Below are 27,245 nucleotides of genomic sequence, written 5' to 3'. Positions count from 1 at the left end.
CATACTAACGAATGAAACAGCAGACAAGACGAGCTATGAGGATATAATCCGTAGGTCATGTATACTATGACAAAGGCAATGGGACCGCACATGGAAGTCGTCGGTGGACAGGCGGTAGCTAATTCCCTCCATAACGAGGTGGGTTGGTATAGGTTAGGTTAGGTTAGGTTAGTATAAGATGGGTTAGTGTAAAGTGGCACAGAAATAATCACCTAAGGGAAGATTTATTTGTTTTTGCAAATATCGTCGTACGTCAATCGCATTTGACAATTGTCAACTTGACAGCTCCAGAATATAAACAGACAATGGAGCGTGTAAAAATAAGAAAAATGTTCATCACTTTAAGTCATGTTTGTTTTTTTTTTTATTTATTAAGTAAACAAGTTATTCAAAAGCACAATGAAAGATGATTAATTATGAGCCTCTTTGTAGAAGATTGGGAAGTGGATTTAATTTACTATGGCATTGTAGAAGACACCGAACAATGTTTCTTTGACTGTCAAAAGTTTGCAAAAGAAAGGAACGACGCAATTATTAAGGTAGGAAGGCCACTAAAGGTAGAAAACCATATCCACCAGGTTATGGTTGAATCAATACAAAATTAGTCCGTTATTTGCTACATGACAAACATAATTCTAACAAATCTGCTGCACCCGCCACAGTTCGACAAAGTAATACCTAACAATAGTTGAACGGAAGGAAGGAAACGGCTGGCTTTTGGTGTAGTCAACTCACACGTAGGCAAGTCTAACAACAATTTTCAACTTTCAATGTGCCACATCTACAACAACAAAAGAAAACAAAAAGAGTTCCAGCTAGGAGCTGTGTAAAGAGTTTGCCCGTGTGCATAGGCGTAAACGGCGACCTGGGTGATCGAAGGAAATGGAATTGCATCAGCCGGATGATCTTGCTTGAAGACGATCTTGTCTATATATTCTACAAAGAGTGTGGAAATCCTGTATATAAAATAATAGTGCAGTTCAAAAATTAACTATATATATAACTATGCAAGTATATTTACCACCTAAGGCTGCTGGGCTGCACCAAGTAAACTAAAGCCGAAACTGCACGTGGCAGAAATGCGGATGCTGAGGTGGGTCAGCGGCATCACACAGCCGGACAAGATTCAAAACACCTTTATTCTTGGTAGCAATAAAGTTGCGCCAATCAGCACTAAACTCCAGGAAAACCGCCTACGCTGCTACATGTAATGAGAAGACCAGAGAATTACGCAGGTAGCGAAAAGAAGGCTAAGCGACTACCAAAAATCTGGAAAAACGTCATTGAAAAAGACATGCGATGCAGAAACTTCAGCGAAGAGACGTCTCAGCACCACGTGTCCTGGTGATTTCGCACAACGAGAGCAGATCCGAAATAGGATAAGGCCAAGTTAAAGAAGAAGAAGGGCAGCTAATCCCCGCATTTGTGGCCTGCGGACATCTATTACTGACAAACCTATCCAATAAGCAAATTAGCTGTCCACTACTCCGCGGAACAACCGTCTGTTACACTACAATTTCAGTCAGAATTAACTGCGCCGATAATCCCGACCAACGGCCCTGTCTGTCTGAGCTATAAGTCAAGGATAACTTCAAGATAATACTTCTTATTTACCGTACGACCTTGTGGTGAGAACATCTGATGCACTACGCCATGGTAATCGAAGAAAACAGCGAGCAAAACCTTCACATTTGATCGAACTTGGCGTGTTGTTTTTTGGTCTTGGTTCTCCTGGACTCTTCCATTTGGTCGATTGTGCTTTGGTTTCGATGTCATAACCATATACCCATTATTCGTCACCAGTTATGACTCTTTTAAGCAAATCTGAATCACCGTTGACGTCATTCAATCATTCCTGGGCGATGCTTATACGATGTTGTTTTTGGTCGAAATTCAGCAATTTTGGAATGAATTTCGCGCCCACACGCTTCATGCCCAAAATTTCGGAAAATATTGCATCGAATGAGCCATAACTTCTGTAATTGTGATTCGACGATTCCCCATAACACTTCGGTTGTTGACGTGCTGAGGCGTCCAGAGCAAGCGTCGTCTTTCACATCTTCTCCAGCTTCTGTGAAAAGCTTGTACCACTTGTAAACCTTTTTTTTTTTTTTGACTCAAAGTACTCTGACCATATGTCACTGTCAACATTTCAAATGTTTTTGAGCACTTAATTCCATTTTTTACACAAAAATTGATGTAACTTCTTTGATCTATTTTTTCGATAGCAGAAAATCGCCAAACACGCAAAGCACTTGTCTTATTTATGCCTCACAAAAAAACTTAAAATTTAAAAATTTATCTTAGTTTTTGAACATACCTCGCACATAAATGTATTACTAGAATCGAGATTTTATTACATTTTCCGAAGATATATTTCTTTACCTAATCAAGCGATCGCACTTTAATAATATGAATGCCTCCGTTTAGTCACCAATTTGTCCGACGCTCGCTGCTTGAGCTAATACGCGAATGTTTAACTGCTTCATTGCTTGATGGCACACCATGTACGAGTATGTACTTATATAATACACAATTTACATAATCTTACAGAAGTATTTATGCCTGTTAATGCATATGAATGAACGGGTGTAAGCATGTCGCAGTTGCACTTACATGTGTTGCTGTTCATGTTTAAGCAACATTGAATTTTCATTTTATGCCACACTAAATAAACGACCGAAAGAAAGCAATAAGAGGGAGCAAAGCAAATAAACTGCAAAACAATGAGTACACGGCAACTGATGTGCATGCACACAAACACAGGCAAGTAAGCAAGACAGTTCCAGTATCTCTGGCTGCACTTCATAATACCAGCCGGCTACCACCCAGCACTCCATGCACTTCATTATTAATTTGGATTTTATGTGGATGCTAACATGATTGGCAAAATGTCGCTAAGAATGTGTGGATAGATTGGTATTTGTTTGCATCCAACTGCCGCTGACCCCCGCCCCGAAGCGAGTTGCTGGCGCAGTCCATGTTGCTACTGCCACCAATATTTGTCGTGGCGCTGCATTGACGTTATTTTGTTGACTGTTGTCATTGCGCTTTGTTGCTTTTAATTTTGTTATAGTGATTGTCGTTGCTGTGTGTGTGTGTTAACTATTACAGTTGTTGTTGCTTCCAATTTTTGTGTTGTTGCAATTGTCGGTGCAGTCACATGCATACGCTCTTTGCACACAATTACAGGCCAGAGGCCATCATTTGTTCTTCTTCTTATCTTGCAAGCGGGCCCTATTGCCGGCTTCTAGCTCCCCGCTGTACCCCGCACACGTTCCTTGCTGCTACTCTTCTGCACTTTGCAGTGATATAATTTTGCTTTGCTCAATCGTTGCTATAAAATATCAAATTTCAGCGTTGAAAACTTAGATTGGTGCCGAGCAAAAAAGTGTGTGCAACAAAGGCTAAGCAAAGACAAGCAGCAAATGCAAAACAAGACACGGCAACAACAATATGCACAGCGGTGCGGTCAATAAACGTTCGAGCAACACTCGATGCGCCAAAGGCCGCCGAGAGGCGAACGATCGACCAGTCGACCGGTCGACCCTTCAAATGCGCTGAGTGAACTGAACTTCAGTCAGCCATAATGATAATTCGATTTAGCCGACATGATATTGACAAGCAGACGAACAGCAGCAACGGCAGCAGCGGCACAATGACACAAAGGCAACAACAGCAATGACAGGCGCAATGCAGCAGCAAGTTGAGGTGAAATTGGTCGCCATAAAGTGTATCTGTGTACTCGTACGGTGGAGTGAGTGTAGTTCTACTCGCAAGTAGACCAACTCGCATGGCTGCCACAAGGAAGCCACAGAAAAGAAATATGGCCTGGCTGGGCAGTTATTTGGTTGGCTTGCTTGTCACTTTGGCTGCGCCGCTCTCCACAATGGCTGTTGTTTACGAGTGGCAACAACTTGCCGCTTCGTCTAATGGCATAGCTGTAACATGGCGTTGTGCAAATCAGTTACTGCCGCAAATATACACAGCGAGAAAAGTTGTAAAAAAGAAATCTTTGATAAAATAAGCGATTATTTAATTATCGCACTCACGCGAGACATGGCTCTTTACAAGCGCAGCAATAAAATTCCCGAATGATTACTAATAAGATAAATAAATATAAATAAATTAGAAGGTCTAACCATCTGCAGCCAAACATCCACTACTATTGAACTTATACCGTAAAAGTAATGCACGACGCGATAAGTAAACTAAATAGGAGTTGTGGTATTTTCTACGTCGTCTACATGGAATGGCAATATTTGTCGAAGCCGCTGGCATTCCTGCCAGTGGAGCTTTGGAGAAAAACTACCTTAGCGCACATAGCCGACATGGTATACATTTCAACGCTTCGGTAACCAGAATTACCAGCCCTCAAAATAGTTGTACAAAAAGGATTAAAGTATATTTATCTATATAGTATGAAAACTCGAAATAAACGAAATCCTTGTGGACAACCAAACAATTACTAGGGAAATCCTGGGGCCTCAGCCCTAGTATGGCCCTCTGGATATACACCCAAATGGTTAGACCAATCATACTGTATGGGACACTAGTATGGTGGAGCAAATCTATCCAACAAACAGCGATAACCAAACTGGGAAAAGTACAAAGGCTTGCTTGCCTATGAATCACAGGGGCTATGAGAACTACCCCAACAGCTGGCATGGAAGCACTCCTTAATCTCCCACCACTTCATATAGCAATCCAAGAGGAAGCAGCTACGCAAGCACTCATGCTACACATGAAAGAAAATTTCAAATTGGGCAACCTCACCGGTCACCTAAATATCCTAAATAAAATCAAAAACACCATAAGCATGGCTCAAGTTTCATACCACATTGGCCCAACCCTCTGTTTCACAAAAGGATACACAGTTACCTTTCCCGAGAGGATCGAGTGGAAAACAAACCCGAAATGGATGAATGATGATTCACAAAAATGGTACACTGATGGATCAAAAACACCTTATGGAGTAGGAGCAGGAGTAGTGGGGCCCAGAATCCACAAACCATACACTCTCACCAGGGACACCACTATCTTCCAAGCGGAACTATACGCAATAATGGAAGCAGCAAACATCATGCAAAGTAGAAACCACAAGAGAGTAAAGATCAAAATACTCTCGGACAGCCAATCAGTTCTAAAAGCTTTAGATAGCTATACCTACAACCCAAAAACCCTCTTAGAATGCCACAAGGCACTCAATAACCTGGCATCCAAAAACAATGTTTCATTAATTTGGGTACCGGGACATAAGGGATATGACCTAGTCCTATGTTCGGATTCAACAAAAACAACCTGAAACAAAAAGTAAAATACTGGGTCAAAACTCTATTAAATCAGCATTGGAACAACGTAGAGGGTCTTAGACACTCCAAAAAGTTCTTAAGTTTCAATGCTAAAAGAGCTAACATGGCCCTCACGTTAAACAAAAAGAGCATTCGCACTCTCACAGGCGCCCTCACGGGTCACTTCACCTGCAACAAACACTTACATAAATTAGGCATAACTAACACCAGCACCTGCAGATTTTGCTGCGAAGATGAGGAGTCTATAGAACATCTCATTATCGAATGTCCGGGGTTGACGCATAGAAGGAAAAGGTTTTAAACAAGTTCATGCTTACAGATGAAGACCTCAGAAGGAGCTGGTACAATTCATAAGCATACTTAACAGTCAATAGACAGCATAGGGTGCACAATAGATCAATATGGTCGCAGTGCTAAAGGGCCATACCTTAACCCTTTACAACCATCACATTACATTACATGAAAACTCACATCAACCCTCCCACGATCAAAAAGTGCGAAAGAAAAATTTCCATTTTCTTTTCGGTACGAGTATAGGCGGTGGTGGTGGTGGTAGTGCAAAACTGAGATTTCTTTTTGCAACCGTTTCTCACTGGTTAGGAGATAGTCGCAGAGTAGTACTAGACAAGAGGGGGTTTTAGTGCGGATCAAAGTACCACACTGACTGCCACAATGGTCATAGGCTTTCGATACTTTTCCCTACTAAAAAAAAAAAACAAAGGATCAGATGTACTTGGACGAAAGTTCATTAGTTTTTATTTATGGCAAGACAAAAAAAGAGAGCTTCTTTACAAAGTGTCTTACCACATCTTTCGTTGTTTGAGTCCCGCGATTTTTTAGCCTATTTAAACCTCCACCTCGTTATACCAAAAATTCAACGGGCTATAAAATTTCATAGTCGATATTTTTTCTTCTGATCAAAAAATTTTATAAACTTTTTCATTTGCCTCATGCTCTAAGCTTGGGTATATACCCATTTGATCAAAACGTACCCGGAACAACCACCAGCTGACGCCCTAAATGAACTGATTTGAGTTCTGGTTTTTGTTTTGTTAGGTTGCAACATCTGTGTTTAACATTCCTAACAAAATTGTATCGCCATTGCTTGACCTTTGTATGCCATCTTGAGTGAATCTACTTCTGCGCCTGTTTCTGATTTCTTACAGGTTTAGAAATGGATTCGAATTTGCAAAACCAAGTTAGTATTAAATTCCGCGTTTAAAATGGATTCACCAGTTCGTACACCTTAAAAATATTGGGAAACTGTTTCGGTAATGATACTCTAAAGAAAACAGTCATCAGCCGTTTGCAAGTGGGCCATTTGAGAATGACGAACGTAGTGGCAGACCGTCAAACATAAATAAAGTAAAATAAAAGTTGATCAATAACCACAAATTAACCATAAGAGAACTGGCAGTGAACTTATGCATTACCTTTGGATCCGCTCAGGACACTGTAGTTAATGATTTAGATTTGCGGCGTGTTGCTGCGAATTCGATCCCAAAAAACCTGAATTTCATTCAAAAAAGATATCGCCGAAGACATGATGACAGAAATTGGAAAATCCGTTAGTGCTCGAACAGTTGAAGAAAGTTTCTTGAAGCAGGTTCAAAAGGATGTCAAGCACGAAAGAAGTCGTGGCTTTCAGAAAAAAATCGGAAAACGCGTTTAGAATGAGCTCTCCGATACCAACATTTTACGGAGGAAGTTTTGTTGAAAATTCTGTGGTGATGAAGCGCACCTCAAGGGAGGCTTAGTTTACATCATTTTAAAGTATCAATAGCCATAGCTTCTTACGCTAGTTCAATTTCAAGGAAATGGCACAAATCTTATAAAACAACTTTTTTCCTTTCCTACAGGTGTTTGGAACACATGGTGGGACATTCGTGAGGCGACGGGTTGCCGAGGAATACGAGTACTATCCAGATTGCGTGGTGCTCACGGTTAAGCATGGGGAAGCAGCATTATGATCCGGGCATGTATGGCTGATGCTGGTGTCCGCGAAAATTTCATTTGCGGGGGTCGTATGTGCAGTCGAAAGTATGGAAATGTATTAGAAACTGTACTTTTGCCTTCGTAAATGCGCATTTTCGGCGACACTAACTTAGATAGAAATCAATTCCAACAATCCAAGCTCCTTGCCACTAATCAGCGATTGCGATGCATTCGTTTAGAGACAATAAATAACATTGTTTTGTTAGATTGGCCAGCGCAGTCTCCAGATCTAATTCGCATAGAGCACAGAGGGACTATTTTAAAATGTAAGATAAAGGAACACAGCATAAGATTGCATACAGCCCTGAAAAATGCTTTAATAACACAAAAAAACAAAATCGCACTTTTTGTCTGATGAATGACTTTTGATACTTGATGTTTACTAATTTGACAACGCTGATTCTAAATATACCCTCATTTTTTTTGTAACAGCTCTTGTTTACGAGTTATAGCTATCACAAAAAAATCACTATATCTGAAATATAGTTAATTGACGAATATTTAAACAAATATTAAGTTTTCTTAATATTATTTGTAATGGCATCGTCAAGACGAGTTTGTATAAATGACCGGAATAGTTTTTGTTTTATTTGCGGATAGTATATGTTTCAAGAAAACCGTTTGAATGTGACATCGTTCGTAAATGAGGCGTACAAAAATTACTTCGGTCACTCAATGGAAATGAAAAATAAGCCTTGGATTCCACAAAAGGTATGCAGAACGTGCGTTGAGTTTCTACGTTTGTGGACGAATAAGAAAAGGAATAAATTTAGATACGAAACTGCTATGATCTGGATTGAACCTGTGAACCACCACGACGACTGTTATTGTATGGTAAAAATAACTGGCATTAACCGAAAAAATCGAGGCAAACGGGAATATCCTTCCATACGTGATCCATGTGATTGGTTTAAAAAATGGTAAACTTTCTTTTAGGCCAACAAGGTGGTTACACAAAGTTCCCCTGTTTTCTTTGCTTATGGGATAGTAGAGCTAAAAATCAACATTGGATTAAAAAAGATTGGCCTGCTCGGGAAGCGTTAGTTCCAGGAAAACAGAACGTGATAAACCCACCTTTAGTATCAAGGGATCATATAATTTTACCTCCGTTGCATATAAAACTGGGGCTTATAAAACAATTTGTTAAAGCTCTTGACAAAAATGGAAATTGTTTTCTTTTTCTGTCTAAAAAGTTTCCAAAATTGAGTGCAGAAAAGATAAAAGCGGGTATTTTTGACGGGCCACAGATAAGGTCGTTAATAAAAGACTCAAATTTCATAGACACTATGACAGTGATTGAGAAAATGGCATGGAATGAGTCTGTTTGGCTTGTTCAAAATTTCTTAGGAAATAAGAAAAGTTCTGACTATTCTCAGCATGTCGAACAACTAATGGGTCACTTCTAAAGGGTTGGATATAATATGAGCATTAAGTTACACTTTCTTCACAACCATCTGGACTATTTTCCAGCCAATCTTGGGGATTTCAGCGAAGAACAGCGCGAGCGATTCCACCAGGACCTTCGTACGATGGAGGAACGCTATCAAGGTTACTGTAACACACACATAACGGCCGTCTATTGTTGGAGCATTAACAACAGCTCTTTGCCTTCAACTTCAGCAAGGAAATCATATAAAAGAAAATTTTTTAAACTTAAGAAGGCAATAATATAATATAATCTTTAAATCTATAGTGTTTTATTACAAAAAGTCAAATGTGTCATATTGAGCCATATAGAGCTGATACAGGAATTTCAGTTACAGATTTGAAATTGTCATTAAAAATTGGACTAAAAACATGTATCATAACCCAATCATCAGAAATGCTGTTGTGCAGTGTAATGCTTAATGCTGGAGCGCTATAAGTGGGACCAAAAATGCAAAGCTTGTACGCAGCATATCCCAGAGAATTGCCGCTTTTATCAAAGCACCTACTAAATATTAAAGTTTTTGTCACTAATTCCTTTTGTTTGTACTGATTTATTAATAAAAAAATCATTACTTCACTTTTTAAAACGAAAAACTTAGTAATTAATGCAGTGCTAATACTTTTAACTAGGGCTGTACATATACATACATATATACATATACAAGCTTTCGATTTTTTCATAGAAATTTTCAAAATAATTATTATTTTCAGTCTCCACTTCTAAAAGGTTTTCAATTTGGAAGTCGGCTCTAGACTCCTTCAATTGCAAATCATGAAACAGTTGCGGGTCACGCTAGCAAACAATAATCCTAAAACAAATCTAAAGGAGTTATATTCTAAGGCTTTACTTGATTTGGGAGTGAGGACTATTTAGTAAGAAATCATTGCAGTCATTTTTTGAAAATTTGTTACCATCAATGAAATTTCTCTCAGTGCCTTATATGGGCAACAACATTAATTCAAATATTAAGCGCTTGCTTGCACATTTTAGCATTTGAGCCCTCAGAAGCAAAGCGTTTCATAAACAACAAACCAACAGCAAATGCGGCTGACGCTGCCAAAGTCAAATGGAGACAACAAATGCAAAATCAACAGCGGCGAAGGAGTCCAATGCAGAAGTCGACAACAACCTCGGTGGCACTTGTTGTTGTTATTGTTGTTTATATAAATGTTGTTATTGTTGCTTTATTGTCGCATTTTGTTGTTTTACACATGCATAAACAAGTTTGCGTGTTGTCGGCCATTGTTGCAATTACAACAAGCACAAGGGCCAAAGAAGTCAAACGCAAAGAAAAAAAAGAACACAAACTACGCTGTAATATTTGCTAATGAAAAAAAAAACAGTATATTTTAAATTTTAAAGCATGCAGAAAAAAGTGACGGCAAAATCACAAACTCCTGATATTCTCTACAACATTTCACAACATTACACAATAAAACAAAGTTTCGCAAATATAAAACCATTTCACTTACCAATGGCGAATAGAAAGCCGAACTATCCACGCCAATGCTCTGATAGGGATTCTGATCCGTTGAAGGATATGGGGTGCCATAGACGCCAACGCTTGCCGCTGGCAGACGTGAATAGCTCGAGAGTGCCAAACGTGCGGAATCATATTGACAAGAGCACACAGTTTGACCCGATACCGGATCTGTCATAATGGGACGTCCATTCTCGCAACAGGAGCCACCAACACCAGGGCCACCGGCACTCAGCCCCGAAACACCACTGACATCGAGAGCGCTGCCACCTGCAGGATTATTAATGCCACCACCGGCGCCGCCAGTTGTATTGTTGGAGTTTTGCGAGAGCGCATCGGGACTCATGGCGCCACTGGGCACATCAGCCGAACCACCTGCTCCGGTATTTACGCGACACTCGCCAACGTTCGAAGGACTAAGCGCAGGCGCATTCGCACCACCGGAAACTGGCATTGCTGTGGTGTTGGGTGTATTTGGTGAGTCACCAGTTTGGGGCGATTGTGTGAGATTGCTGGACAGCAGCTAGAAGAGAAATCAAAAGGTTACCATTTTCACTACAAATTGACGGCAATAAATAGAATTAGTACAAAATTAGTAAGGCAAATGGTTAAAAAAAAAACATACTTAAATTCAAACATTCAGTAAATGCACACTTTGTGTCATAATACATTTTCTTAGAAATACCAAAGAAAACTAAAGATAATACTCGTATATACATACAAACATGTGCGGGGAAATTTATAGAAGTGGTAGAACTTGTCCCACCATGATAAAGTGGCTTCCTTACTGATAAGCTTCTAAATTACGATTATCGTTATGCTGTCATCAAAGTGATTGCGGATCGCAGCAGGCAGACCACTCGACATTGGTTGTGTCCAATCGGCACGTTGATCAACACGTTTACATTGTTAATGCGTGTTAATTAAAAGTGTCATCATAATTCTGACTTTACACACCCCATTCTACACCATCGATTACAAATTCAAATTCATTTTTATCTACGCTTTAATTCGAACTCTTTCCTTACTGACTTAATCAGCGCCAAAGATATTGTCTAATCAAGCAACAAAATGAATGTCTAATGGCACATTTATCTACGAGTAGGTTTAAAAAATCAGACAATTGAAAAATATGGCAGAATAGTATTAATAAAATGCCTTAACATATTTGTTGGTTAGTTTTGTAAAAAAATTGTATTTCTCTATTTTCAAATCCGTATGTTCCACACCATTCTTTTGGGCTTTTTGAATGTTTTAGGGGACCCGGTGGTCTAGAAATTTCAAAATATCGATTTTTGGTTTTTTCGATATTTCCAAAGCATAGTATCTTAAGAATATACTGTGAAATTTTCATGCGGAAACTCCCAATATTATAGCTTCTACAACCCATTAACTAGGTAGAGAGCGGTCCGCGCGCTCCTGTACCTCAAACTCTAAATTCATTTATCTCGAAATGACTTTTTTCGACCTGATGTTGTTAAAAAGAACTATTCAACCGAATTGTCTGAAATTTTAATATGTTTTTCACCATGATTCAATAATAAAAGGTTTGCTCAGTAAGCAGCTTTCTCATTTCCTCTTAACAAATCGGCTCCCTTAGCAAGACACTGGGTTGCTAAGTCTAGAAATTTTTAGCAAAAGTGAAAGAAAAGTAAAGTAAAGTAAAGTTGTAGCAAAAACATTTTGTTTTCAAAAGCACAAAAACTTGCTGGATATATCCATAACCAAAACGATATGGAAAACAACCTGGCATACAGCTTAAATCAGGATATGATAGCGCATCTTTTTGGGGCAATGAACGTGAAAGATGGGCGTTTTGACAATTTAAGCCCGATGCCTTTCAAATATAGGTTGGGAGAGTACTTACTAGATTACTTTAAAAATACATAAGTTACCAACAAGTTGCCAACTTTGTTATGGTAGAAATACACTCGGAGGTTTGGCATAACCCGCCGAAGGGCGTCAGCTATTACAAACAACATTCATTCATATTCATTCATTCATATCATTTGGTGTTCCGCGCCCGGGGTTTCAAACCCTTGCACTTCCAAATGGACCAAGCCATTCAGCTACGGCGGCTGCTGTCGATATAATAATAATAAATAAATAAGTGCAGGTAATTTGTTAAGTATTTGTGTATGTAAGAATAATCTTGACTGGGTGGTCAAAACCCCAAACTTACGTGGGGAAGGCATGGTAAAGTAAAGCGTAAGTAAAGTAAAAAGTCAACCAAATTTATGATGAATCCGCTTTTTCTATGAAAGAATTCAAGGTCATAATACTTAGGTATCATAATAGCGTCATAACGGCGATACTTAGTGATCAGTTTTGAATTTAAAAATTAATTCACAAAATGTAATTCTGGCATTAAGTTAAACCATTTACTAATTGAATCATGGTTGTTCGCAGCATCAAAGGCTATCGCCCATACTAGAATCATATTATTATTTCAATTACTTCGTTTTTTTTTTTATAAAAAAACTGAAAAAACCCCAATTTTTAGAGTGTCAAAATCGAAACCGCGCGATTCTGGCAATTTTTTTTTTTTATTCTAGTACGGGACAGTCATACTGATTAATAATTTTTTGGTTTTTGTATTTCCGATAAATAGAAGAGCCAAAATGGACAACAGTGTCCAGGCGCAATTTTTCGGGAGGGTCAACTTCAGTGACATTTTAAAATTTTTTAAAACTAAAAAAAACACATGTTTTTTCAATTTTATACGTAAAAGAAATTAAATAAAAAGCCTAAAAAAATTTAAATATCGTTTTTTCATTTTTTTATTGTAAAAAAAATTTTGGAAAATACCCTAAATTTTCAAGCTCTTGACCACCGGGACCCCTTAATAGGTAAAACAATAATAACAATAACTGTAGTAGCTTTTTCCAAAAGTCCGCCATTTTGCAATTTTTCAAAAAAATTTCCCATTGTCACACCTACCAGAAAGACAAGACTACAGAATAATAATAAGTTAAACTTTTTCGTTTCAGATGTCCTGAAGAGCCAAAATCCTGTTGACAAGCCACCTATCTTTTTTTAAGACGCTTACTTTGGTGCCACCCTACTACATAAATATATGTAAAAAAAAAATTGTTTTTTATGCTATTTCATGTCAATAATAACATACTATAAAAGCAAAACGATGGCATTTTATTTTCTTTAAAACAAAATTCCTAAAAAATATCTATAAAAAATGAGTAGATTACCAGATTACTACCTTAACGAATCATTCATTAATTAAAATTATTCTTGTTAAATTAGGAAGTTCAGCTCTCCAGTAGCATTCGACCGCTATAGAGCAAATATTTCGCAGGATTGATGTGACATACAAAGAATTTTGTTTTTTTGTACCAAACAGATAGTGATTATTTACTCAGCCAGTAAAATAATGCAGCATTTCAAGAGTATTTTTCTAAATTTTTGTATTTTTCTTCGGTATACATCATAACGCGATGCATAATCATCTGCTGCTCGAGGTAGCGCTGAGAGGATTGCTTTTCGATTTTTCAATGTCAAACATAAGGGATAAGTGGATTCGAGGATGCATCGGAAGATAATAAGTTTCCAAAGTCCCAAGTCAAAAAAAGAAGATAATTGAATTGTTAATAATTTGTTGTTTTTGTTATTCACTTTTTATCTTATATTCAAAAGGCGATGAAATGATGAGCTACTTTAGCTGGGTCATGTCGTCCGAATGGATGCAAACACTCCGACCATGAAAATATTTGAGGCGCCAGCAGCTGGTGTTAGCAGAGGAAGAGGAAAGCCTCCTCTGCTTGGCGTTCCAAACTGGCGCCGATTAGCACGAGAAAGAAACGACTGGCGCGCTTTGTTGAACTCGGCCAAAATCGCGTAAGCGGTTATCGCGCCAATTAAGGCTTTACATACATATGTCCAGAATTTTCAAAAAATCGATTTCTTATAGATTATTATTACTTATAGTTTTAGGCGCATTTCGCCATACATACAAAGTTATAGTAGAAAATGTAACTGTCCGACGAGAGTTTGATGCGCACAGGTAGCTGTTCTTCGTTTGAGGCAGCGAAAATGCACTTGAAAATTTAAGGGGACAGATACCTGTAAACGGCCATATTTAAAATGAAGAAGTCAATATATTTTTTTCAAAATTCGCATACAGTTTATTTATACATTAAAATAATATATATATATATTTTTTAATCATTTAAAATAGCGGATGTACACTCAATTCTTCCAGGAAGGTCGCAGCGGGGCTTCTCAATCGCCAGGCATTGTAGCATCGGCGCCAGTGACCTGAATACAAAAAACCAAAAGTTTTTTTGTTTGTTAATGCCATAATTTCTATATGAATTAAAAACAATGGGAAAAGAAAATTCGCGAAATAAAATGCTTAAAAAAAATGAATTTTGGGGCGAATTTTCCTACTATTTTTGCTTCTAAAAAACTGTTTTTTCGAAAAATTTTCAAAAACTTGTAAATTCACACAGAAAGTAATATCATAAAAAAGATGTGTGCAAAATTTCAGGGAGTTCGGTCAATAACTTTTCGAAATTCGCCAATTCGAAAAATATATATTAGTTTTGAGAAAAACGCGTCTAAAGTTCCTATACCTCTCCCAGCGCTCGAACGCAAAAAATATTGTATAAGAAATACTTAAATTACGTTCTGAAAATTTTTTGACATATTCTTAAAGGATTATATAAACATTTATAAAAAAACGAAATTTTACAGTTATCTGACCCCTTAAACTCGTTTTTCTCGAAACTTCTTTTTCCGACGTGGTCTGCATGATAACTCATACGGTTCTTAATATTTTTTGATGCGCTTTTTATTTTAATATTCAAAAGTGTTTTTTCTTTATATTTCATTTGTGGTATTTTGATTAAAAAATTTTATACTTATAATTAATTACACTAATTTTTGTAAAGAAAAATTAAAATAAATTTTTTTATAAAGTTTAAGTACTAATAAATATTGAATCAAATTTTTTTATATTTACTTCTATTGTTATGCTTTCTAAAAACAGTTTTTCTTTTGGCGCATTTTTGCGCTGCTAGACGTATGGAACCCCTTAAGAAGAAGAGATATACAATATTATATAATATTTTTAGAATTATGATTGCCGCTTTTTTCTTTTTGTCTTTCAAATATTGTTAATTTCATTTAAATCTTAGTGCTTGAATTTTCGCGGTTTTATGTATTTTATTCCCATTCTTCTTTTTTTATTGTATGAGTGTTCCGGCAGTGTGAAAATTGCAAAATTCTCAATTTTTGTTATCATAAATTCTAGTTTATATTCTACCCAAGGCATCACTAGATGACTTATAAAAAAGTATTTAAAAATTTGTATTTGGGTTCGACTTAAATTCAAATACAAGGTGTATTATATAAAAAACTCCTATCTCTGCTAATAGACTCTGTAGGAGGCGGTCAGTTCAAGACATTTCCGATAATTGCTTTTGTTCAACTTACTTACTTTTCCCATATTGGCTTTATAAGAACTCTATATGCAAAGAAGCACCCATCAAAGCTCTGAGATATAACTCAATACTACCTATAAATTTTCTGAGATTGACTTTATAGTGTATAATATACTCGTAATACCCTTTAACTTCGGATAAAGCTTAGGGCCAAGACATTGTTTGTGGTTTCTGTAATTAGTTTCTTTCGAAGAGATGGGAAATTAGCACCGATTTTCTAGTTCAATGGTAGAGCTCCTACTTTTAATTGCAAGCTACAATTGCCAGGCATGTAGAAATACCCTAGTAACACGTTTATATCGCGAGCCGCTTTATGCAAGGCGAACGCCCGCTGTGGTGCATTGTATTTAGGCACCATCGACCTTACCGGCCTGAGCCCATTGCTCATTGGTCTCAGAATCAGTGCAAGTACTCATCGCGGCAAGATAACAATCTTTCGAGGAGATAGACTTTGATTCCTTTGAAAACAGCAGAAGCTAAAAATAGCAGAAGCTGTGGGTAAGTAAGTGTCCGGGATGGGCAGCTAGACGATTAAGGTCACTGAGAGCTTCTTTCTTGTACCCTGGGGCCAAACTGTGCACCAACTTAATCCCAGCAATTTTCTCCATTACATCAACATCTTTGGCTGGCTGGAGGTCTCATAATGTTATAAAAAATGGCACTTTAGAGCTACTAAAGGAATGCCACAGTGGTACTTCAATCATTTCACATACCTGCCTATCTAAACACTCTTTCATTAAACTTCTTAATTTTGTTTATATATAATTGATTTATAATGTTTTGCTATTAATTTTTCTTACTTATTCAGATTATTATTACATTTTTTGTTAAAACATTTTTTGTTAATTATTTCAACAAAGATTAAAAAAAAATATCTAAAATATATAATATATTACTGAGCGTCGTACTCGATTATGATAAGCACTGGGAGGATGTTCTTCCCGTTTCGTTTCACGATTAAGATTAGACAAACCCATTCTGACAGCCCCAAAATATTTTCTGTGGTGCTACTGGAAGGGTCAGGTGCATGTAAGCAAGCCGCAGATTCTCAATCAAAGTATTCAGCAATAAATAGGCAATCCTACCCCGCAAATATTAACGAACATTAAGCGAAATGCCATAAAAAGTGCCGGAATTTGTATCAATTCTCGTGGCGGCCACTTATTAAACATAATTTTCGACACAAGAAAAAATTAAATTTATCAAATCACATTATTTTCATATTTTTGGAATTACAGCAAAACAGAATCGGGTGCTACGTTTTGAGCCACCTATGTAAAGCCCGCTCACTGGTTCAACTTTTTAAAAACATCTTCTACCATTCAAAGAATACGTAAAACTATAGGAATTTCCATTTGCATGACAATATCAAGACGCATATCACAGCAGTTCAGCCAAAAATTCTTATTATCATATCGATACCAATGGCAATGACTAAAAAACAGAAAATCTGAAAGTCTGCCTAATCTTCATATGATTTCATTTTGTGGTCGACACAAAATTTGCTACCTTTCTGAATTTTTGAATTATTTTGATCAAAAATTATATTTAAAAAAAAAAAACGGCTCGTGCGTATATCAAAAGGCAATCTAAAACTTGAATATAATTACACCCATTACGAAGCTATTGTCCAACAGTCTAGCCAGTCACTGGCCTGAAGCTGCTAATTATTCATTTCCGTGGAATATTCTTCAGCAATAGTGCAACAGTCAACCGCTCACTTAGTTGGAGCCTCATTGAGTTCGCCTTTCGTTGAGGTAGCAAAGGCGTTGCGCTGACCTTTGGGGGCTTTAGGCATAAGTTGTTACGCCCAGCTGCGTAATATTTTTTTCATTTGCTTGCTTGCCCCATCCAGTGTGAGTCAAAATCGACAGCTTTCGATCAAATATTTTTTGGTTACGCTACAAAAATTTCGGTCGCTCGAAATTTTCACTTAATTATATGTTTGCGAAATCTGCCAGCGTGCAGTCGGTGCTTATGCATATGTATGCGCAACGGTTGATGGCATTTTTATATAAGTAAAAAAAAAAAAAAACATTTTTTAATTTTTTTTATATGTATAAGTGGTTAAGTATTTTGCATAATTGCTCCTGCGGCCATTTTTTCGGAAGCTGCTTTTATGTTGTTCATACTTGCATGGTAGGCGGTAACCAAGCTGGATTTGTTTTGGCTCTGTTCTTATTTCTTTATTTTTATTCTCAACTTCACATAAAATTCGCTCATTTTGCACCTTCTGCAACATTTTCCGATCGTATAATTTCAATAAAATTCTTTCCGCCATATAAAAATTATGCACTGATGTTGCTGAGCTGATATTCATATGTAAGTATGTTTTTGAATATGCACACAATTTGTGATGTGTGAGTGTGTGCACGTTTATCGGTTGCCTTGCTCGCTCTTGAAAAGTCGCTTGCAACACTCGAAATTCTTGCGGTTCGGTTGATCGCCGTATCAACGTTTGATCAGTCTCGAATACGCTCTTGGGCATTTTTGATCGCGCTGCGAAGCTTCTGTGCGCTGTCAGCTCGCTTGGTTGCATCAGTTGGCTTGTATCTGCCTTTTCCAGCAGCTACCGTAGCAGATGCTGGCTGTGTTAGCACAATGTCCAGATATTGTAACAGGCATTTCATAGCATTTCATATCTTCCGTTGCACTGATGGTTTATACCGAGATTTTAGTAAACGTTGCTGAAGGTCATTTTTTAGCGTAGTGTTTTTTTTTTTGTGATTTTGCTCTCAAAGTATTTGGATGGCATATTTTATTATAATAAAAATGTATTTTTTTTTCTTTGTGCTCAATTTGAGCACAGGTTGAAAACAAATATATGTACACCTGTGTTCAAAATAAGAGTAGCGACACGAATTGCTAAGTTTTAAAATATTTTTTTTTAATTCGTTTTTCACATTTTTTCGAATTATAATGGCTTATTCAACAAATAGCTCACAGCTCCAAACTTTGTATAAAGTTCACAAAAATTTAAATAAAAAATTCCAAAAATTCCGTACTTTTTAAGGATTCTAGGTATGCAGTTTTATATGCCATTCAATACTAGTGTAACAGTGCAAGTTTCAAATGGCTCAAAATTCTTGTTGATTTTTGACCATTTGTCTTCGCTGAGTAGTTAAGCATTTAGGTAGGTAGGATTGGCAGCCGCATCGCACATGGGGACAACTATGCCAATTTGACCACGAAATAGGTACGTTGTGGGCCGCAGGGGCTGGGTTGGGCTACATTTCCCCTTCCAGATTGAACCATCCTGAGCTTTGAACAAAGCCTAAAATGTTGTTGATACCTAAAATGTATGATTATCTAATATATATTTATTAAGAAGATTGATCTTAAAATATTGGGTGCTGCTTTTGGCTAGAGCTGGGCATGTGCAAAAAGGTGTTGAATTGTTTCCAACTCCTTCTCATTCCTACGATGGAAATCATACATGTAAACGTCTTATCTCTCTGTGTGACTACACGTAAGACAATATCCTATGAGAGCCCCTACTAAGGTCCTAATTTGAAGTCTACTCAACTTTATAATATTCTTGTACATACGTAAATTTAGCCTTGGCCATGTTTGCCTGGCTAAATTTAGATATAGGCACTAATCCATCTTTACTTTACAGAATTGATTAGTGCGTCCATAACAAGGAGTTTACAAGTTGTGAGAGGTATCCCCATAAAATTATTTATGTTTGGCATACAGGTACCTTCTCTTACAAGTTGGCCAGCCTTACAGTTCCCTTGCATATCTCGTGGAACCCAGCATAAGATAATACGATACTGCTTAGACATCTCAATAAGGGATTGGCGACAATGTAAGACACTCCTTGATGTTATTTGGAATGCATCCAGAGACCGTAGGGCAGCTTTGCTATCTGATAGAACGTGGATATCCTTTGAAGATATTCTGTTTACCTCTAACCATCTTAAGGCTTCTTGAATAGCTTTTATTTCCGCTTGAAAAACACTACAGTTATCCGGTAGTTTAAGGGATCCACTGATAAAAAGCTCTTCGTCCTGATCCTACACCGGCATCCATTTTATATCTTAACGGGTGGGTTGGATGATGTATTATATCTTCTTCAAGCCATTCCAGTTTAGAAGTGATTTTCACTGATAAATTCCTTTCGAGGCAGAGAATTGGTGATAATTACAGTCACTGGGTATATCCATATAGGAGTCTAAAATGATTGAATGTCCATGTGTAACAGCCTTTCACGGTGAGCTCGCTCTGAGCCTTAAAACGGAACAGGCCGCTGAATATTTGCAGAAGAGTTGAAGGGGTGGCAGATGCAAAATAATGTCCAAAGTCATGGATGGCGTGATTTTCATAATGCGACATATTGCACCTCTCTCAATAAATTAGAATAGGTTTTTTTCTGCATAGCACACCACCAGACAACATTTCCATATAGAAGGATGGGGCTGACAACTGCAGTATAAAGCCTATAAGCAACCTCAGGTTTAATTCCCCAGGTCTTACCTAAAGCTCTCTTAAAGGCTAGGCTAGCTTTCCCAACTCTTTTTAAGATGTTTGACTTCCAAGTCAGTTTCTTAATATATTTTTGGTCAGTCCAAAGTACTTGGTTTCTTCCGAAATTACAAGAACTTCCACTTAAGTATAATTCGGCTTAACTGAGGGATTCTATCTTTCCCAGTGAACACTATGAATTGTGTCTTGCCTGGGTTGACTCCTAGACCACACTTTTCTGCCCATCTAAAAATATATCTAAAGCATTTCGTATTAAGTATCTTAGTGTAGATACAAGTTTACCAGAGACCGCAATAACAACATCATCGGCGTAAGCTATCACCTTACAATCCACCGATTCTAGTATTAACAGCAATTTATTCACAACTGCGTTCCACAAAAGCGGTGAGAGGACTCCGCCTCGCGGTGTATCTCTAATCTCCAATCTCCTGAGTATCGATTCTCCTTGATTCGCTACAATGTTAAGCATTTACTTCCATATAAAATGCTGCCAACATGTCCTTTATATATTATATAACAAATTTTTCAACATTATATATGTACCAAAACATTGTTCAGAATCAAGGCGATTTTTAAGCGACTTCAAACTTACATTAATATACAATATTAAAATACAAGGTGGCGCAAAATTAATCAACCAATTCGGAATAACTTTTTTATTAAATCCAAAAAAATAATAATCATTTTAGTTACAAAAATCTTTATTTTGACCTCTGCGCCCTCTATTGTTTGTCTCTTTGTATAGTACAGCTGTCTTGTTCACAAATGTCAAATGTGCTTGACGTATAACGCCATTTGCAAAAATTATACATCTTGCGAGAGCGTGACAAATTTCGCGCTACCTTTTAGAAAGGCATACCTTGAAGTTTTCTAATGATTTTTTTTGAAAATTTAAAAAAATTGATGGCAAAGTTTTGAAAATTCAAAATTTTTTGTGACTTTTGTACAAACTTGGTAATTTGTCACGCTACTATTATTTCGAACACAGGTGTATGTGTACCCAATATATAGTACTTATATAATATATATGCATATATACATTAAATTATTTATATTAAACTGCTTTTGTTGATTGAAATTTGTCTCTAACAATCAAACTAATCAGTGTTTTGCTGGCACATTCAATGGTTTTATTGCGCACAGATTTTATTATGACCGCTAATGGTATTCACTCTGAGGTTGCCAAGTCAGTTATGTGTGTAGAAAAGGCGTGTATGAATGTATGAGTGTAGAAATGAACCCGATAGGGAAAAATACTAATTGTGAACTCTAAGTAGAATACAACCAATTCACTTTTCAGCTCAACCAGTTCGTCTTCTATCTTTTTCCACGTCAGCAAATGATATTTTCAACACGGCGATGTCTTACGAAGTGTCCATTGTCCGGTCATGCGTCTTCAAAATACCAGTTCATCCTATAAATCATCCTCTAGCCATTTGCGTCCACTGCTGAACATTGACCTCCTCCATTGACTTCCAATTTTCTCTAACTTGTGCTGTTTTTATCCAATTATCGTTATTCTTTTATGCTTTCAGCTTGAAACTCTGTGTCTTCTGCTTACACCTAGTATCGATCTGTCCATTCCTCTTTGAACCATCACCAATTTCTGATCAATACTCTTCTTCTTGTCTAAGTATATGCGGTCGATGTCTGTGCGCTAACATCGGATAAATCCCTAAGGAGCCTTTGCACGAAAGTGCAGAGGATTCTGGACAAAATCGATGACTTGTGCATGAGATAAGTTCTTTCCGTTGATCCGAACAAAACAACCATAGTCTTGTTTACGAGAAAACGGAAATTGGATGGACTCAGTGTTCCAACACCGAAAGGTCTAGGAGAAATCTTGGATAAGAAGCTGACTTGGGAGACACATGTTTCACTGAAGGTGAATCGCGCATTGAGGATTTTTCAGCAATGCCGTAGAGCCTTTGGCAAAACCTGGGGTCTGAAACCTGCTGTGGTCCTATGAATATACACAGCACTTATCAGACCAATCATCACTTACGCTTTTATAGTCTGGTGGCGACGGAGCATGGTTAAGTCCACAATCCGGGAACTATACAGGTTGCAAAGAAGTGTATGTTTATGCATCACGGCTGCCAAGAGTACAACCTCTGGTGATGCCCCAAATGCTATGCTTGATTTGCTCCCCCTGGATCTTAAGATACACCAGGAAGCAATAAAAGCAATGTGCAGACTCCATAAATATGGTTTCTGGCACGAAGATGGAACTTCGGGGCACAGATAAATCTTTAAGTTGCTGTCGGAGCAGTATCAACTGTTGGCACCTAAAGATGACCTGATACCCACAGTTTCATTTGGAAGGAAATTTGATGCCAGATTTCCATTGCGTGAGCAATGGAGCAATCCAGAATGCATGCAGGGAGGTTTGACAAATATTTTCTTTACCGATTGGTCCAAGATTAAAATAGGGTCTGTATCTGGATGGTACTTAAACGATAGTGATAAGTATCACTATGCTATGGGGGAAATGGCAACTGTTTTCCAAACGGAAGTTTTTGCCATCCTGAAAGTAGCCGAATGGATAATTGAGAGGAGATGGAGCGGGAAACAGATTGGAGTTTTCAGTGACAGTCAGGCTGCACTGAAGGCCCTGGAAAACGCGAAGCAAACTTTAAAGATTGTTCAAGAATGTCGCAAGACAAAACAGGCTTGTACTTATATGGGTTCCAGGACACTCCAGTGTTCAAGGAAACGAAGTTGCCGTTGAATTGGCCAACCGTGGATCAATGGCTCCCCCACAAGGGCCAGAGCCAATAATCGGAATCAGTTCCGCAGAAATCATGAATTGGATCAGCGATTATGTATGCAATCTACATAAAGAGGAATTGTCTGGTCTAGAACGCTGCAGAGCTGCAAAGTGTTTTGTGACAAGTCCGAACAGAAAACTGTCACACTTTCTACTAAAACTTGGAAGGAAAGACGTTCGGTTGATGGTCGGTATCATTACAGGACACAACCCGTGGGGTCAGCATCTGACCTCCATTAAAATCATTGAGGACCCAATGTGCCTGTCGTGCTTGGAGAAGGCGGATAGCACTGATCACTTTCCCTGTGAGTGTCCTGTCTTTGCTAGAGCACGGCTACGAGTTTTGGGTTTCGATATCGTGAAAATGAGTAATATTCGTTCTTTAAAACTGGAGGATATTTACAGATTTGCCAAAAAATCTGGAAAATTCTCACAAGACTAACTACCTTTATCTCTGTCTCTATTCTATCTCTTTCTCTGATACTTTTCTCTTTCCCTCCTTGGCTATCTATCCTCTCTCCTAAGTGTTTTAGGAGCCACCAATTCTCCTGGTGCTCCTTGGCTCGACCTTTTCAAATTTCAATTTCAAATTCACTCTTTGTAACAGTAGACATTTCGCAGCCAATTCGTAAAAGTAGAAAAAAAATCTGGTCCAATACATTTCTAAAATAACCTATTAAAATATAAAAGAAAATGCGTTCCATTCCAACATTTTAAAATATTATATTTCATATGGAATGTAAAAGGCGAAAGATTTATTGGACAATTGAAGAAGTGCCAGAATCGGGTTGTCAAAACCATAATTGCATCAGTACTGTTATGTAAACTTATCTATGTGAACTAAGAGAGAGTATTATAAGAGAGAGGTTGGCCCAACCTACTTACATGTGAACTTTCTCCGAATGTTACGAAGACAAGAATACAGCAAATTTTAAGTCAAGTTTTGAATTTAAAATATCAAAATAGATTGGTTAAACCAAAGATTACACCCCTCCACAAAGCTACGATTCGACTCGAACTTGCAGCTAATCTCGATGGGCCTGATTATGACAATAAGTATTGGAAAATATTCGCAAGTCACGATAAACGTGGCACTCACGGAGCTTCTACGATGACTCACTTATGCCCTGGGATGCATATGATTAATCCTTTGCCATAAGATTAAAAGATTTAACCTCTGACTATTTTATTCAAAAAAAAATTTTTGCCCAGTGTCCCATATAGCAACAATATTTCACTTACTGTATCAATTCTTTGTTGCCTTGGATATAGTGCTTTTCAAATAAATGTATTTTTCCGTATCAACTTTCCTATCTAAACTTAAACTTTCTGAACTGGAAAAAAGTCAACTAATTTGCAGAAAAATTCATGATTTTACTACAGGTACTATTCTAGTCCATGACGAACTAGTATGATTTCATCTATTCAAGACCAGTATCTGAACTAGAATGGCTCCATACCAGCTTGGGTTTCCCTGCAGGGAACCTAGGAATGAAATTCATACATGTGTGTACTTGTTTGTTTACAAGCGCTGTTGTTGGCCTGCCTGATTTGCTTTGGTTGGTGGTCGTTTCGGTTGTCGGTTTGTAATGCAGATGTTGTGCCGGTTTATGTGGTCATAAAACAAAATTAATTAATATTTTAATTCGCAATTTACTATGGCAGATGAAATAATAAATTTTCAAAATGTTTTAGCAAATAGCATTTTGGCAAATAACAACTTGAACCGGTTCAGTGAGAAAGAAAATAGTGAATTGTTTGATTTTATATTTATTGGTTTAAGACAAACGAAAAAATTAGGTATCAGTTTATGAGTCAATATTATATAACTGTGCGCACTACCACACTAAGGTATTATAATTTGCTTGCATAATGGCAACAATATAGTTCGTATATCTCCTTATCACCGTCAATATACAATCCTCTACTAACGCTTCAACACTCAATGCTAAACTGTGAAACGGCGATTAATCGAAACAGCGTTATAAATCAACTGTCCGTTCCTTCCGGAAGCTCTTGGATTTCTCACAGTCCAAAAAACCAGCGAGTAACATTTAGATGCCGTACTTGAATGAATGAGTAAATGAAAATGAAGTTTACACATCAACCTCACGGCCTCTTGAGCCTTCTACTCAACAAAGCACCTCATCCAAACCCAGTTTTTAAAAAAAAAAACTTCAGGTGGAGCCTAATTAGGCTGAGCGTATATGCCTGCTCCTGACCGCACTCAGCCGAGATATCTCATCCTTCTTCACGCTATAGCCAAGATCACCTTCGAAAAGAAGGTGTGCTGGAGTCCACAGGGACTGATCGCAGAAACGACGGGGTCAGTAAACCATATCCATGCCGTACTTGGATACAAGCATCTTGTCAGACACCGCGAAATGAGTAGGCATCAGGTGCTCAACCAGAATTTTTTTTCGAGGGTCTGTATAAAAATATTTGAATATTCTAAAACAAAAATTTATGATAATTCACAAAAAAAAAAGAAAATTCTTACGAAAATAAAATAAATTTAAAATACAATGGAACAAATAAAGACATGCAGTTGCATGAAAATGCAAATAAAAAATTTAAATTATTTTCATCTCGTCGCTTATTTTCAACAAACTTTTATAAAATGCTTTCCACCGTCGAGTTTAAGTTTCTATAGATATAAAAAAATTATAAGCCTTCCGATAAGGTGATTAATTTTATGCCACCTTGTATAAAGAAGCGCTGCTGCACTCAACCACTCTTGTGGCATCATATGTGTTTTTCATCATCAACATCTTTTGGCACTACAGCTCTTTGTGAGCTTTGGTCTGATGCTCGTGGGACCTCCATACATCTCAATCGCTTGCGACTTTTTGCCAGTTCCTTATCCCAAGTTTTTAGATGTCCTCCTCTAGTTCATCGGCCTATCTTATTCTACGTCTTCCTCTTGCTCTAGTGTTGAGCGCTCTGGCTTCTACAATTTTGTCCTACGCCCTCATACTGTCCATTCTTGTTATATGACCAATCCATCTCATATCTATTTCTTTTCATAGTCGGCAAATACAATTATTTTCTATGAATACGGATTGGTAAAAACATCCTCTTCTCTCAATGGCAGTTGAAAATTTTACTACGAAAGTTTTGAGACCAAAGAGCGTTTTGGTGGTATACTCTCATTTGTTTTACTTAAGAATAAGGACTGGGAACCGTCGTTAAAAAGATTTATTTAGTAAAAAGTTACTCAAAAACAAAATGGAATGATTAATTTTGCGCCATCTTATAGAAGCAATGTGATATTGCATTGAAAAGAGAATGTTTCATGTTACATATCTGGCGACCACTGGAGATTAGCGCATGCTAAGGATGATAGATTACAAGGTTTGGCCATCTGAAGTAAAATTGTGAAAGTAACTTAGGTTGCCACGTCATCGGGTACTCGGCAACAAAATTCTGCCCGCTCATTTCACACGCATTCACACACTCGTCCAATGAGTCGTTGTTCAGTTGGCAGCGAAGTAAATGGCTGCGTTGATTTTGTACGAATAGCACCAACACAAACTCAATTTTTTCGTAAACTAACCGTTGTCATATCCCCGACTACGTCAGCAAGTCAGCTGATTCTTTCAAAATTGCTGGAAGCCGGTTAACGATCTGTGGTTGGTCACATCTCTGTAATCTGCACATTGTGGCGCATGCGACTTCTTCTAGGGTAAACTAAATATGTATACCGAACTAACTCAGCCTCTGCCCATGGTGAAATTATACACAGGTGATAATCAGTACACTGCATAACTGTAAATTTTTACAAGATTCGCTGCCTTATTTTCATTTTCTTTACAAATTTTACTGCTTTCCAGCATTGCTCTACAAATACGTGTGTTGGCGCTATTATTAAATTTTTGACAGTTCCGTTATTCAATTAATAATAATAAAAAAATAGTTATTTACAAAAACAGTGAAAATCTTTAATTTTGAGGTAAGAAAACTATTAATAAACAATAATTTAAACAATTTGTTTTTATAATTGGCGTCCATTTTTGGGTGCTTAGCCGCGCTACTACTCCTATTTGTGGTATGCATTTTGATACTTTTCCGCAAATGGAGGGACTTACAGTTTTAAGCCTACTCCGAACGGCAGATGTTTTTCAAGAGGAGCTTTTTCATGGCAGAAATATACTCGGAGGTTTGCCATTGCCTGCGAAGGGGCGGCCACTATTCGAAAATAACTTTTTCTGTCATTTTGGTGTTTTATGCACGGAGTTTCGAACTTACGCACTTTCGAATGGAGTAACGCACCAAACCCTTCGGCTACGGCGGCCGCCTAAAGTACGAAGAT

The 27,245-nt window shown here is 37.6% G+C and overlaps 1 protein-coding gene across 1 annotated transcript in view; it reads right to left on the bottom strand.

Annotated features, from left to right (window-relative positions):
- Positions 1-27,245, bottom strand: part of LOC129242899 (homeobox protein araucan) — a 74,860-nt gene that overhangs the window by 31,291 nt on the left and 16,324 nt on the right. The window contains 1 exon segment of the mRNA XM_054879815.1: positions 10,209-10,739. Coding sequence (XP_054735790.1) covers positions 10,209-10,739 — 531 coding nt within the window.

This window comes from Anastrepha obliqua, chromosome 3, assembly GCF_027943255.1.
Source record: "Anastrepha obliqua isolate idAnaObli1 chromosome 3, idAnaObli1_1.0, whole genome shotgun sequence".
Taxonomy (NCBI): domain Eukaryota; kingdom Metazoa; phylum Arthropoda; class Insecta; order Diptera; family Tephritidae; genus Anastrepha; species Anastrepha obliqua.
This window is presented reverse-complemented; position numbering and strand designations above follow the sequence as displayed.